Here is a 12,374-nt window from a genome sequence, read left to right on the forward strand (position 1 = left end):
AAAAAATATCCAGGTTCAAAAAATGGTTAGATTTAAAAAATGTTCAAATTAAAAAAAGATATTTATATTTTATTAAAAAGGAAACAACAACAACAAAAAACCAGAAAAGAAAAAGAGACACGAAAAACAGAAAAGAACAATGAAAAAAAGTAAAAACTGAGGGGGAAAAAAGGAAATAGAAGGTTCTTAGACCTTCCCAAGACCCCAAAAAAATCGAAGACACCAGAGCGTGCGGATTGGCCCACTTAGCAATCGAGGAATTGCTGAATTGTCTGCAAGCGCGCTGGTTCGCCTGCCCTCGGCGCTCCAACACAGAGCAGTCCGAAATAAGACTTGTCCGGTCCGAGCCCAACTCGTTCTGGTCTACTACACGATTTAGGTTTAGCAAATCCCAAACGCTTTATATAAACACACGTCGAGTCGAGCCGCCTCCGTTTCCGATCTGTAGGTCACGGTATAGCCCACGAGATGTACCCGATCCCAGCAGACTCGACGGTCCAGAGGCCGCCGGGACGCCCTACAGCGCCACGAAGCCAGCCCTTCAAGCGTGTCGCCGACCCCGACCTCGTCGTCAGGTCCTGCCTGACGCTCTCCTCCGCCTTCCGCCAAATATACGCAGGAAACGCCAAAGACCAAAACTACGAGACTCTTTACAGGTTCCCCTTCTAATAATCGAACTCATGTTCATCTTAACCGGAAAGAAAGAAATCATGTCCATGAGTCCATCTCACCGGTTACGCCATTGTCCGCGATCTGATCGAGTTCGAACTTGCGATTTCCTGCAGGTGCACTTACAATGTGGTCCGTGTCGGCCATGGCGGTGAGGCGCTCTACACCCAGGTCGCGACCACCATGGCGGCGGAGGTGGAGAAGCTCGCGGGGTCTCTCGACAGCACCGCCTCCGCGCCGGACGATCACTTCCTGCAGGAGCTGCTTAGCAGGTGGAAGACACACAGCAATGCCGTCGAAATGATCAGCGACGTGGTAATATACATGGACCGGACGTTTGTCCTGCAGAGGCACAAGGCGCCCGTCAGTGAGCTGGGCCTCAGGGCGTGGCGCGACGGTATGCTCCGCCCAGATGGTGGTGAGGTGCGGTCGAGGCTGCGAACCGCGCTGCTGGAGATGGTGGGGCGGGAGCGGGCCAGCGAGACCGTCGACGTTCCGCTCCGCAACCTGATGGCCGGCGCGACCAAGATGCTGGTGGAGGTAGGCGACGGTTTGTACGAAGAAGTCCTCGAGGCGCCGTTCCTCGATGAGGTCCGCCGGCTCTGCGCCGGCGAGTCCGTCCGGCTGCTCGCCTCACCGTGCGGATGCGGCGAGTACCTGCGCACAGTCGAGTCCATGATGGACGCCGGGAAGGCGCGAGTCTCCCGCTTCCTCGACGCCCAGACGGAGGAGAAGGTCGCGGCGGTGGTGCTGGCCGAGATGGTCGAGCCGAACGTGGCGCGGCTGGTCGGCATGGAGGGCTCCGGCCTCGCGTCCATGCTCGTCGATGGCAGGTACTGGGACCTCACCAGGATGCATCGGCTACTCGGGCGCGTCCAGGGCGGCGTGCCAGCGATGAGGGACTGCATGAATGCTCACTTCCAAGAGATCAGGAACACGGCGGGCGACGACGAGCGGTTGCTGTCACGTGAGAAGGAGAGGTACGGGGAGATGATCAACGGCGTGTTCCGCGGCGAGGTTTCCTTCCATGCCGCTCTGGATTCCTGCTTCACATGATTTTTTGGGAGTTTAGCCAGTATACAACTTGATCGCAGGGTAAATGATGGATACTGGGGGACAATCAGACGTTGCCTAGCTCAATCATATTTCTAGGCCACTGATCTATAGATTTAAAAGTGTACTCACGTATTGTTAAATTTACACACTTGTAAAAGTACGAGTACGTTGCTACGGATTAATTTTGTTTTTTAAAATTTCACGTGCTAAAGTTAACCACAAGTTGAGTGGGATCCTCGCTGCCCTATCCTCGTCGGCGCAGCATCAACGCGAGGATTCTGAGCTCGACACCACCAGTGTTATCAATGGCGTGATAGGCGCGTCAGCGAGCCGTGCACAAGGACAAGGGTGTGCCCGTGAAGTTTGACCTCGATCCAGGTGGCACAGAATTTCTGGGCAGTGGTGGAGGTTTGAGAGCCGCTGCTCGTCGGATGTGTTGCTGATGCCGGCGAGAGGCTTGTGGAGTCCAAACTATTAGAGTGGCTTTGTTTCAATGATGTGCCGTGACGTGGCGACAAGGATGGGCCGCTCTTGTGGAGTCCAAACTCTTGACTGCGGCATGTTTGTGGATGATGGTGGGGGATCCGGCCGCTCGAAGGGCGGGGATGGCGCTAGCCCCGGATCCAGTGTTGAAGAGGCTTGCAGGGCTCCTCCGGCAGATTTTCCTTATCTGGGTAGATCTAGTCTTACGAAGTTGGTGGCTATTGTGGCTCGTTAAAGTGTGGACCAATTACTAGTGCGCTTCTTCTCCAGCGATGGTGGAGGATGTGTGTTCTTGGTAGTTGCGGTGGTGAAAATTTGCAGCAGCACATCCGTTTATATACTCTTGTGGTATGTTGCTTGTATGCCTACCAACTCTGTATTATTATGTTTATGAATACAAGCATTGTATGTCTACGGCGGTCGTACGTCATAAAAAAGTTTTTCAACTCGCAAACAATTTTTGCAACATTTTTTTAACTCGCAAACAATTTTCTCATGAACAATTTTTGAACGATACTTTTCCAATCGCTCCAAAGAATTATTGAGATTTTTTTGAATGTGGGAACCATTTTTTGAACCCGTGAACATTTTTGCGACCCACAAACTATTTTTGGTACCCGCGAACCTTTTTACCGTACTTGTGTTTTTAAACCGAGAAACTTTTGAACATGTGGCAGTTTTCAAACCGATGACCCTTTTCCCTCGTTTAAAAGGAATAAGGAAAAGGGCGCCCTCGTTTAAAATAGTAGTATTCACCGGTTCAAAGAATAAGGCGCCCTTGTTTTATGTGCTTTTCGTTTGACTAAGTATTACTTTAAATATATAAAGATTATTTGTATGAAATTAACATCACTAGAAAGTGCTTTTCAATACGAATCCAACGATACTAATTACCCAACAGAGTAGTAACAAAGATTTTGTTGCTCAATTTTTATGGTCAAAGTTCGTCTTGAAATACGTGTGCGCCTTATTCCTTGGGTCGGAGGTAGCGAACCATATTTCGTACCTGTGATTCTTTTCAGACCCGTTAACACTTTAAAAATACACAAATAATTTGTGTACTTGTGAATGTAATTTTTAGACTGGGAATCTTTTTTCAAAGATAAGTGGATTTTTTTAGCCGGCCTATTTTCGTTATGTGTGAACAATGAATATATTCCGCAATTACTAAACTGGATTATATTTTTATTAGCTAATTAAAAAAATTGTGATAAAAAACGAGTACTAGTAATTGGCCGGACCAAGCTGATCGATAAATTTCAGCCAACCCGGACGTGGACGTTCAATTTCTTAATGGGTCGTTGTGAACTTGTGATGGCTGCGAGCGAGCACACGTCGTGTAAGCGAGCGAGGATCGGACTCTCCAAGCGATACATAGGATCTCCAGTCCGAGCACAACGCCAACTCGTTGGAGACTTCGAGTCCCATACGAACTCTAGGTTTACTGAAGCCCAAATCGGGAAATCCTAATCGTTGGTACAGTATATATAAACCGAAGTCGAGCTGCCTCCGATCTCCAATCTATCAGTTTCAGGTCACAGCCCAGCGCACGAGATGACGTTACCCATCGCCGCGCCCGGCACGGATCATAGCCGCCACCGATCTGAAATCTCCAGGACGTCCTTGCGGACGCTTTCCTCCGCCTTCAGCGATTTCTACGCCGGAAATGCGGAGCACCTCAGCTACTACACTCTCTACAGGTTCACCGTCCCTCTAATTTCATGTTGTGCTTATCGCCGGTTACGCGCTATTGTACGTCCGCGATCTGATCGAGTTCCGATCTTCCTATATCCTGCAGCTGCGCTTACAACGTGGTTGCTGCCGACCATGGCGAGGTGCTCTACACCCAGGTCGCGACCACCATAGCGACGGAGGTGGAGAAGCTCGCCGCGTCTCTCTACAGCGCCGCCTCCGCGTCTGACGCTGAGTTCCTGCGGGAGCTGCTGGGCAGGTGGAATAAGCATTGCAACGCCATTTCTATGATCGGCGACGTCGTCATGTACTTGGACCGGACGTTCATCCAGAAGACAGGCAAGGCGCGCGTCCCCGAGCTGGGCCTCAGGGCGTGGCGCGAAGGCATGCTCGACGGCCTCGACGGCGAAGTCCCGCTGAGGCTGCAAGCCGCGCTGCTGGGCATCGCGGGGCGAGAGCGGGCCGGCGAGGCCGTGGACGTCGCGCTCTACGACCTGACGGCCAGTGCGACGAAGATGCTGCTGGAGCTGGGCGATAGTGTGTACCAGGAATTCTTTGAGACGCCGTTCCTCGACGAGACCCGCTGGTTCTACGCCCGCGAGTCCGTCCAGATGCTCGCCTCGCCGTGCACCTGCGGCGAGTACCTGCGTACAGTCGAGTCCATGATCGACGCCGAGATGGCGAGGGTCTCCCGCTGCTTCGATGCTCGGATGGAGGAGAAGGTAGTGGCGGTGGTCCTGACTGAGATGGTCGAGAAGAACGTGGCGCGGCTGGTCGGCATGGAGGGCTCCGGTCTCGCGTCTATGCTCGTCGATGGCAGCTACTCCGGCCCGTTCAGGACGGCGTGCCGGCGATGAAGGACGGGATGGAGGCTCACTTCCGAGAGATTAGGAAGACGGCGGGTGACGATGAGCCGTTGCTGTAATGCAGGGAGATGATCGACCGCGTGTTCCATGGCGAGGCCTCCTTCCATGCCGCTCTGATTTCCTGTTTCACACAATGTTATGGGAGTGCAGCCTCTACACACGTCGATCGCACGTCAATTGAATGATGCTCTCCGAGATTCAGACATTATCCAGAGTCATATTGGCAATCAAATCTACAGTATATAGATTCAAAACCAGTGATATGCGGCAATATGTCAAATCGGCCGAGATTCAGACAAATCTGTTTCATGCTCCTAGGATCCGATTTATTGTCAAATCTACGCATACCAGGAATTGAACCCGTTATATGTGGCAATATGTGCACACTATCACCCCCATTAGCAGAATTTGCACTATTTTTTCTCAATATTGTCTCGAAGATAGTTTCACTTCTTAGACCGAAATTTTGGATGGACACAAAGGAGCTCCTACGCGTGTGACTGTGGGCAAGGTGTGTTTGACTGCATGAAGCTTGTGAGCCCACATCCCTATTCTCTCTTTAGACTAGTGACAATGAGAAGTATCATACACTAGTATCATGCATATGATACTAGTTTATGATACTACCCTCACAATGCAGTAGTATCATAAGATAGTATCATAGTATCATCATAATTAATGTTTTCTAAAATCTCAATGCAAATTGGTGTACATGAATCTGTTTGCCACTAAATTTTCTAGTTTTACGTGCTATGCTACTGTATCATATATTATGATAGAACCACTCCCATCTCTCACATCATTAATTGGTGCGCCACATCAAATTTTTGCCAACATGATATACATGATACTACTTATGATACTCCCATTGTGGCTAGTCTTACAAACTAATCTGTCTCGAAAGTTCCGTCTCTATTCATTGCCATTGAGAGACTTGAGAGTCAGAGAGATACAATACCCGACGAGAATAAACCTGGGGAAGGCCAAGCCAAGCTGGCCGTGGCGGCGAAGGCGAGGGCATGGAGAAACATAGAGTTAGGGGGCGGGGATCGATCTAGTTCCAGCGCCTTAGAAGAACCAGTCCTTCTTGGGCTTTAGAGGGATGGCCGAACTGGTGGGGAAGGTGGGCCCTGATACGTCTCCGACGTATCGATAATTTCTTATGTTCCATGCCACATTATTGATGATATCTACATGTTTTATGCACACTTTATGTCATATTCGTGCATTTTCTGGAACTAACCTATTAACAAGATGCCGAAGTGCCAGTTCCTGTTTTCTGCTGTTTTTGGTTTCAGAAATCCTAGTAACGAAATATTCTCGGAATCGGACGAAATCAACGCCCAGGTTCCTATTTTGCCCGGAAGCATCCAGAACACACGAGAACCGCCAGAGAGGGGGCACAGGCCCACCAAACCCTAGGCCGGCGCGGCCAAGGGGGGGCCCGCGCCCCCTATAGTGTCATCGCCCCGTTGACCTTCTGACGCCGCCTCTTCGCCTATTTAAGGGCCCTCGACCTAAAACCTCGATACGAAAAAGCCACGGTACGAGAAACCTTCCAGAGCCGCCGCCATCGCGAAGCCAAGATCTGGGGGACAGGAGTCTCTGTTCCGGCACGCCGCCGGGACGGGGAAGTGCCCCCGGAAGGCTTCTCCATCATCACCACCGCCATCTCCATCAACGCTGCTGTCTCCCATGAGGAGGGTGTAGTTCTCCATCGAGGCTCGGGGCTGTACCGGTAGCTATGTGGTTCATCTCTCTCCTATGTACTTCAATACAATAATCTCATGAGCTGCCTTACATGATTGAGATTCATATGATGATGCTTGTAATCTAGATGTCGTTATGCTAGTCAAGTGAATTTTACTTATGTGATCTCCGGAGACTCCTTGTCCCACGTGTGTAAAGGTGACAGTGTGTGCACCGTGTGGGTCTCTTAGGCTAGCTATATTTCACAGAATACTTATTCACTGTTATGAATGGCATAGTAAAGTGCTTATTTATATCTCTTTATGATTGCAATGTGTTTGTATCACAATTTATCTATGTGCTACTCTAGCAATGTTATTAAAGTAGTTTTATTCCTCCTACACGGTGTAATGGTGACAGTGTGTGCATCCGTGTTAGTACTTGGTTTATGCTATGATTATGATCTCTTGTAGATTATGAAGTTAACTATTGCTATGATAGTATTGATATGATCTATTCCTCCTACATAGTGTGAAGGTGACAGTGTGCATACTATGTTAGTACTTGGTTTAGTCGAATTGATCTATCTTACATTCTAAGGTTATTTAAATATGAACATTGAATTGTGGAGCTTGTTAACTCCGGCATTGAGGGTTCGTGTAATCCTACGCAATGTGTTCATCATCCAACAAGAGTGTAGAGTATGCATTTATCTATTCTGTTATGTGATCAAAGTTGAGAGTGTCCACTAGTGAAAGTCTAATCCCTAGGCCTTGTTCCTAAATACTGCTATCGCTACTTGTTTACTACTGCTGCGTTACTACTGCTGCGTTACTACTGCTTGTTTACTGTCCTGGGCAAAGCACTTTTCTGGTGCCGTTGCCACTGCTCATATATATTCATACCACCTGTATTTCACTATCTCTTCGCCGAACTAGTGCACCTATTAGGTGTGTTGGGGACACAAGAGACTTCTTGCTTTGTGGTTGCAGGGTTGCATGAGAGGGATATCTTTGACCTCTTCCTCCCTGAGTTCGATAAACCTTGGGTGATCCACTTAAGGGAAACTTGCTGCTGTTCTACAAACCTCTGCTCTTGGAGGCCCAACACTGTCTACAGGAAAAGGAGGGGGGCGTAGACATCAAGCTATTTTCTGGCGCCGTTGCCGGGGAGGAAAGGTAAAAGGCACTCATACTCCGGTTCCAGGTAAAGTACTTTTCTGGCGCCATTGTGTTTGTGCTCGAAGCTATTTCCTTTAGATCCTGCAATTGCATCTTTTTGTTTCTTGTTTACACTAGTTAGGCATAATGGAAAACAACAAAAATATGAGAGATCTTTATGAACTTTATCTTGAATTAGGACATGATGTGTTTGAAGAGAGAATTAAAAAACCCATGGAACTTTATATGCATGCTAATGGGAATGTTATTAATATGAATGCTTTGAACACTATTGTTGCTAATGCTATGGAAAATTCTAAGCTTGGGGAAGCTGGTTTTGATGAGCATGATCTTTTTAGTCCCCCAAGCATTGAGGAGAAAATTTACTTTGATGATACTTTGCCTCCTATTTATGATGATTATAATGATAGTAGTCTTTTGGTACCACCTGTTATGGAAGATAAATTTGATTATGATTACAATATGCCTCCTATATTTGATGATGAGAATAATAATGATAGCTACTTTGTTGAATTTGCTCCCACTACAACTAATAAAATTGATTATGCTTATGTGGAGAGTAATAATTTTATGCATGAGACTCATGATAAGAATGCTTTATGTGATAGTTATATTGTTGAATTTGCTCATGATGCTACTGGACATTATTATGAGAGAGGAAAATATGGTTGTAGAAATTTTCATGTTACTAAAACACCTCTCTTTATGCTGAAAATCTTGAAGCTGCACTTGTTTTATCTTTCTATGCTTGTTGCATTATGCTTCTTGAATTTGTTTATTTACAAGATTCCTTTTCATAGGAAGCATGTTAGGCTTAAATGTGTTTTGAATTTGCCTCTTGATGCTCTCTTTTGCTTCAAATACCATTTCTTGCGAGTGCATCATTAAAACTGCTGAGCCCATCTTAATGGCCATAAAGAAAGAACTTCTTGGGAGATAACCCATGTGTTGTTTTGCTACAGTACTTTGTTTTATATTTGTGTCTTGGAAGTTGTTTACTACTGTAGCAACCTCTCCTTATCTTAGTTTTGTGTTTTGTTGTGCCAAGTAAAGTCGTTGATAGTAAGGTTCATACTAGATTTGGATTACTGCGTAGAAACAGATTTCTTTACTGTCACGAATCTGGGATAAATTCTCTGTAGGTAACTCAGAAAATGTGGTGACCCTGCATACCACTGCATGTTGTAGTATGCCAGTCGTTGATATAACATTCACGAAGTACCATTCCGCAAATATTACATCCCTCAGAGTAGTACAGCAGAACATAGCAGGTCCATAACTCATTCATTTATTATTACAACTATCATACACATGTCATCTTGGAGCTCCTCTTGGGTCCTAAGAGGAATACTCCTGGGTTCCAGGCGAACCCAACTTAACTTACAATATAAGAGTCTCATTAAGCTAAACATTTATTTCCTCGAGCAGCTAATTACTAAGAGTTCGGGCTGCTCGGTTACTACTACTATCGGATATCTCTAGGCTTGATCTCCTCCGGAAGCCTCCCCAGATCCGTAGACTATGAGATAGTCTACGCCTTCAACCCCTCCTGAGAGGTCTGGTTCCTCGTAGCCGATGATCTCGGCTCCTTCATTGTTGTTGTAGTCCTCCTCCAGATGATTCAGACAATCTAAGCATGGGATTTAAGAGTGGTATGAGTACGAGCGTACTCAACAAGTTCATTATAGATAAGAGGTGTTTAATGCACTAGCTACGATATTAGACCAGAAAGTCTAATACCAATGCAAGTTTTGATAAACATTTCTTCAAGAGATTGCTTTTATTTCAAAGAGCTATGTCCGTCAGCCTTCACCGGTTTACTAGAACTTCATGGAGCTCCTTTCCGGCCGCGTTCGCAGTTCCTTATCCCGGAACAGGAGTGACAGGTCACAGTTCTTTACACTCTGCAGAGGTGTGTTGCTTTACCCATAAGAGATCTTAACCTTGGTGCCAACCGGGCAGCTTTCCCATCCACACTTCCTTTGGTGTGAGGCCCGGTATAAGGTCTAGCCAATCATGTTCCTCCGCTACCTCGAACACCCACCCTTTGTTGCATACTCCGACCCTGGGTCCACGCCGGCCCCATTATTCCCATATATTTCAGGGTGGACTCCGACCACGACGTCAATGCAGGGCTCTACCATACATTCCTACGCCGGCAGATGCAACCCATCATAGACCTCATTACCGTTGGGACTTCTACGGGTTCCCACCCCTGCATCAAGTCTCACAAGATCATGAGCACCCGGTAATGAGCATCCGTTGATGAACGAGAGGTGGAAACACTTTTGACTACTCCGTCCCACTCCAGATCTTATGGTTAACACGGGTATTACGGCACAAGAATCACTGGCGACATTTGTTGTTTAATCCTAGATGGATATAAACCCGTGCAATGGAACCTCCACCATATCAACACAATCCATGGTTCCATTGCCCACCACATAGTCATATTCATAGTTATGAAAATAGTGGTTTTGGTTTTTATGCAATAGTGATAAACATAGTACTTTGCAAGTAATTTGATAGAAATACTCAAATGGCATGAGCAAGTGATGAACTTGCCTGAACACTGCAAAGTTTTGCAGTTGGAAGGTGTGGACTGACCCTTGTCCTCTGTTTCTGAAAAATAGCATCATTGTCCGATAAGGGCAATGGTTAAAAAGGCAATTATGCATGATTCCATTTTTAGGGTTTGTTCCCCCCTTCCGATGTCGTTATTATTTCATGTAAGAGGTTGATACTAAGAATAATTTGGGGATACTCGATTTAAAGTAAAATACAACCTTGAAATGTTGTCAAGGTGTTTTTAAAGTCCAAATACATTAATGGACTTATTTTTATTATAGAAAATTATATGTGTGATTTAAATGATTATTTAAATCATCAAATGAGGTCTTATTCTTAGTTGTCTTAAAAAATTCTTTTTGATATTTTATTCAGGTAGAGAATTTTATGTTGACCAATTTTCATATTTTTAATTATTTTTTTAGAGCTGTATCTTAATTTATAAAATTCTTGGAAATTTTCATTTAAATGGGTATTTTGGAAATGTCCAAAATACCCCTCGGGCCCACCTGTCAGGCGGCCGAACTGGTTAGGTTGGACCAGCCCAGTGGGCTCGGTCCAACCGACCCAGTCGCTTCGTCGTCCTCCTCCCCGTAACCCTAATCCCCTTTCGGGCTCCCGCGACACCAAAATCGCCTCCGCCGTCGCCGCCTTGCTCCGGCCGCCTTCAGCCATCATCGGCGACGAACTGGTGCGGATCTGGACCGCCTCTCGATGGCGGACATGGTGGTCCGTGTCGATCTGATGCTCGTGTCCACCTCGACTCTCCTCCAACGCGCCTGCGCCTCGGCCGCACAGATCCGTGAAGGTCCGCCGTTCATCGGCGTCCCTGGCGCCGTGGTGATGCCGTGGAGATGCCGGCGTTGCGGTGATGTGGCGACCAGGCTTGGCTTGGCCTGGCGCCGCCATCGCCCGGCGTGTGCCGCCGTGCCGCCGCGGTCGTGCTCATCTACTTCGCCTGTAAGTTTCTCCTCATCTTTCCTCCTCTGTTACCTGTTCTACCTTCTTCTCTTCTCCTCTTCTTCGTCTAGCTCGGCCACTGGCCGACTTCTCCCTGTGGAGATGCTTGCCTTGACGAAATGCTGCTGCTGCTACGCTTCTGTGGTCTTGTGCTTTGCCAGCCCTGGTGCTGTGCTAGCTACTGCGTTGTGCTGGGCTAGGCATGCTGCTGCGCTACTGCTACTGCCATGCTTGCTCTAGTCTATGTGTTTGTGCAAATCCTGCTGTGATGTGTGCTTCCTTTGATTCTTGTCCCTGCTCACCCTTGAGGTTATACATGCTATCATCTGGCTAGATGCTTATCTGAGCATCACTAGCCACTGCTATTGCTTGCTTACTTGTGCTGTGATAAGCTCTAGCTCCTCTGGTTTATTACTGTGGTTGATTCTTGATGTTTAGCAAGAGTCAGTGTTATTTGTGTGATGATTATTGAGTTCTGGCTCACAGTAGGTTTGGCTTGGCTTAATTGTTGTCCATATACATCAATTCCTTGATGATATGCTTCTGGATACAATCATAAAAATGGTTTATGTGCTAATCTGTGATCTAATTGTTGATGATCTGTGGCTGTTTAATTCATAGAATTCATGTGTGATACTGGTGATTGACTCTAGCATGCCTTGGCATGCTCTAGCAGGCTCTGGTGATCAAATGATCATCACTTGCTTGTGGCCTGTGCCTTACTGGTGCTTCTCCTAGTGTCGGTGTGACACTTATACCTGTGCTGGTGTGTGTTAAAGCTTGCTCAAGCATCATCTGATGCTTGCAGTGAACCATTGGGTCACTGGCAAGATGTTGGTGCTTTAGTTACTTAACTGTTTCATTTATCTGTAATTCCTTGCTTTACTATATAGATAAATGATGTGAACTGATTATCAGTAATGATCATATGGATGAATTTGATGTAGCTAGAGGGATGCCAACCACTGGTTGGGTACCCTAGCTCATACTGAATCCTACTGGATAATGATGTGATGCTTTGGTGAATTTCCTATGTGGATAGGTAGCTGTTGTGACCCTAGCAGGTTCTGTCTGCTTAGAAATGGTTGCTCCTACCTCATGGATGCTTCTGTGCACTAATCTTGGTAGTCCTTTATAGGCTGCCAGGTTATTTGATGTTGAAATCTTACTGGACAGATATCTGTCCATGATTCTGATGGCTTTGCTAGCT

The 12,374-nt window shown here is 46.8% G+C and overlaps 2 protein-coding genes across 2 annotated transcripts; both read left to right on the forward strand.

The window, feature by feature from the left end:
• The first annotated feature begins 468 nt into the window (after positions 1–468).
• LOC127330830 (cullin-3B-like) lies at positions 469–1,640 on the forward strand. The gene is made up of 3 exons (XM_051356911.2): positions 469–656; positions 786–1,092; positions 1,503–1,640. The coding sequence occupies exons 1-3, from the start codon at positions 469–471 to the stop codon at positions 1,638–1,640; spliced, it is 633 nt and encodes a 210-aa protein (XP_051212871.1).
• A 2,122-nt stretch (positions 1,641–3,762) lies between these two features.
• LOC127329642 (cullin-3B-like) lies at positions 3,763–4,757 on the forward strand. Its single transcript, XM_051356127.1, has 2 exons — positions 3,763–3,908; positions 4,007–4,757. The coding sequence occupies exons 1-2, from the start codon at positions 3,763–3,765 to the stop codon at positions 4,755–4,757; spliced, it is 897 nt and encodes a 298-aa protein (XP_051212087.1).
• Positions 4,758–12,374: the final 7,617 nt, after the last annotated feature.

The sequence above is a fragment of the Lolium perenne genome, chromosome 2 (assembly GCF_019359855.2).
Source record: "Lolium perenne isolate Kyuss_39 chromosome 2, Kyuss_2.0, whole genome shotgun sequence".
Taxonomy (NCBI): Eukaryota; Viridiplantae; Streptophyta; class Magnoliopsida; order Poales; family Poaceae; genus Lolium; species Lolium perenne.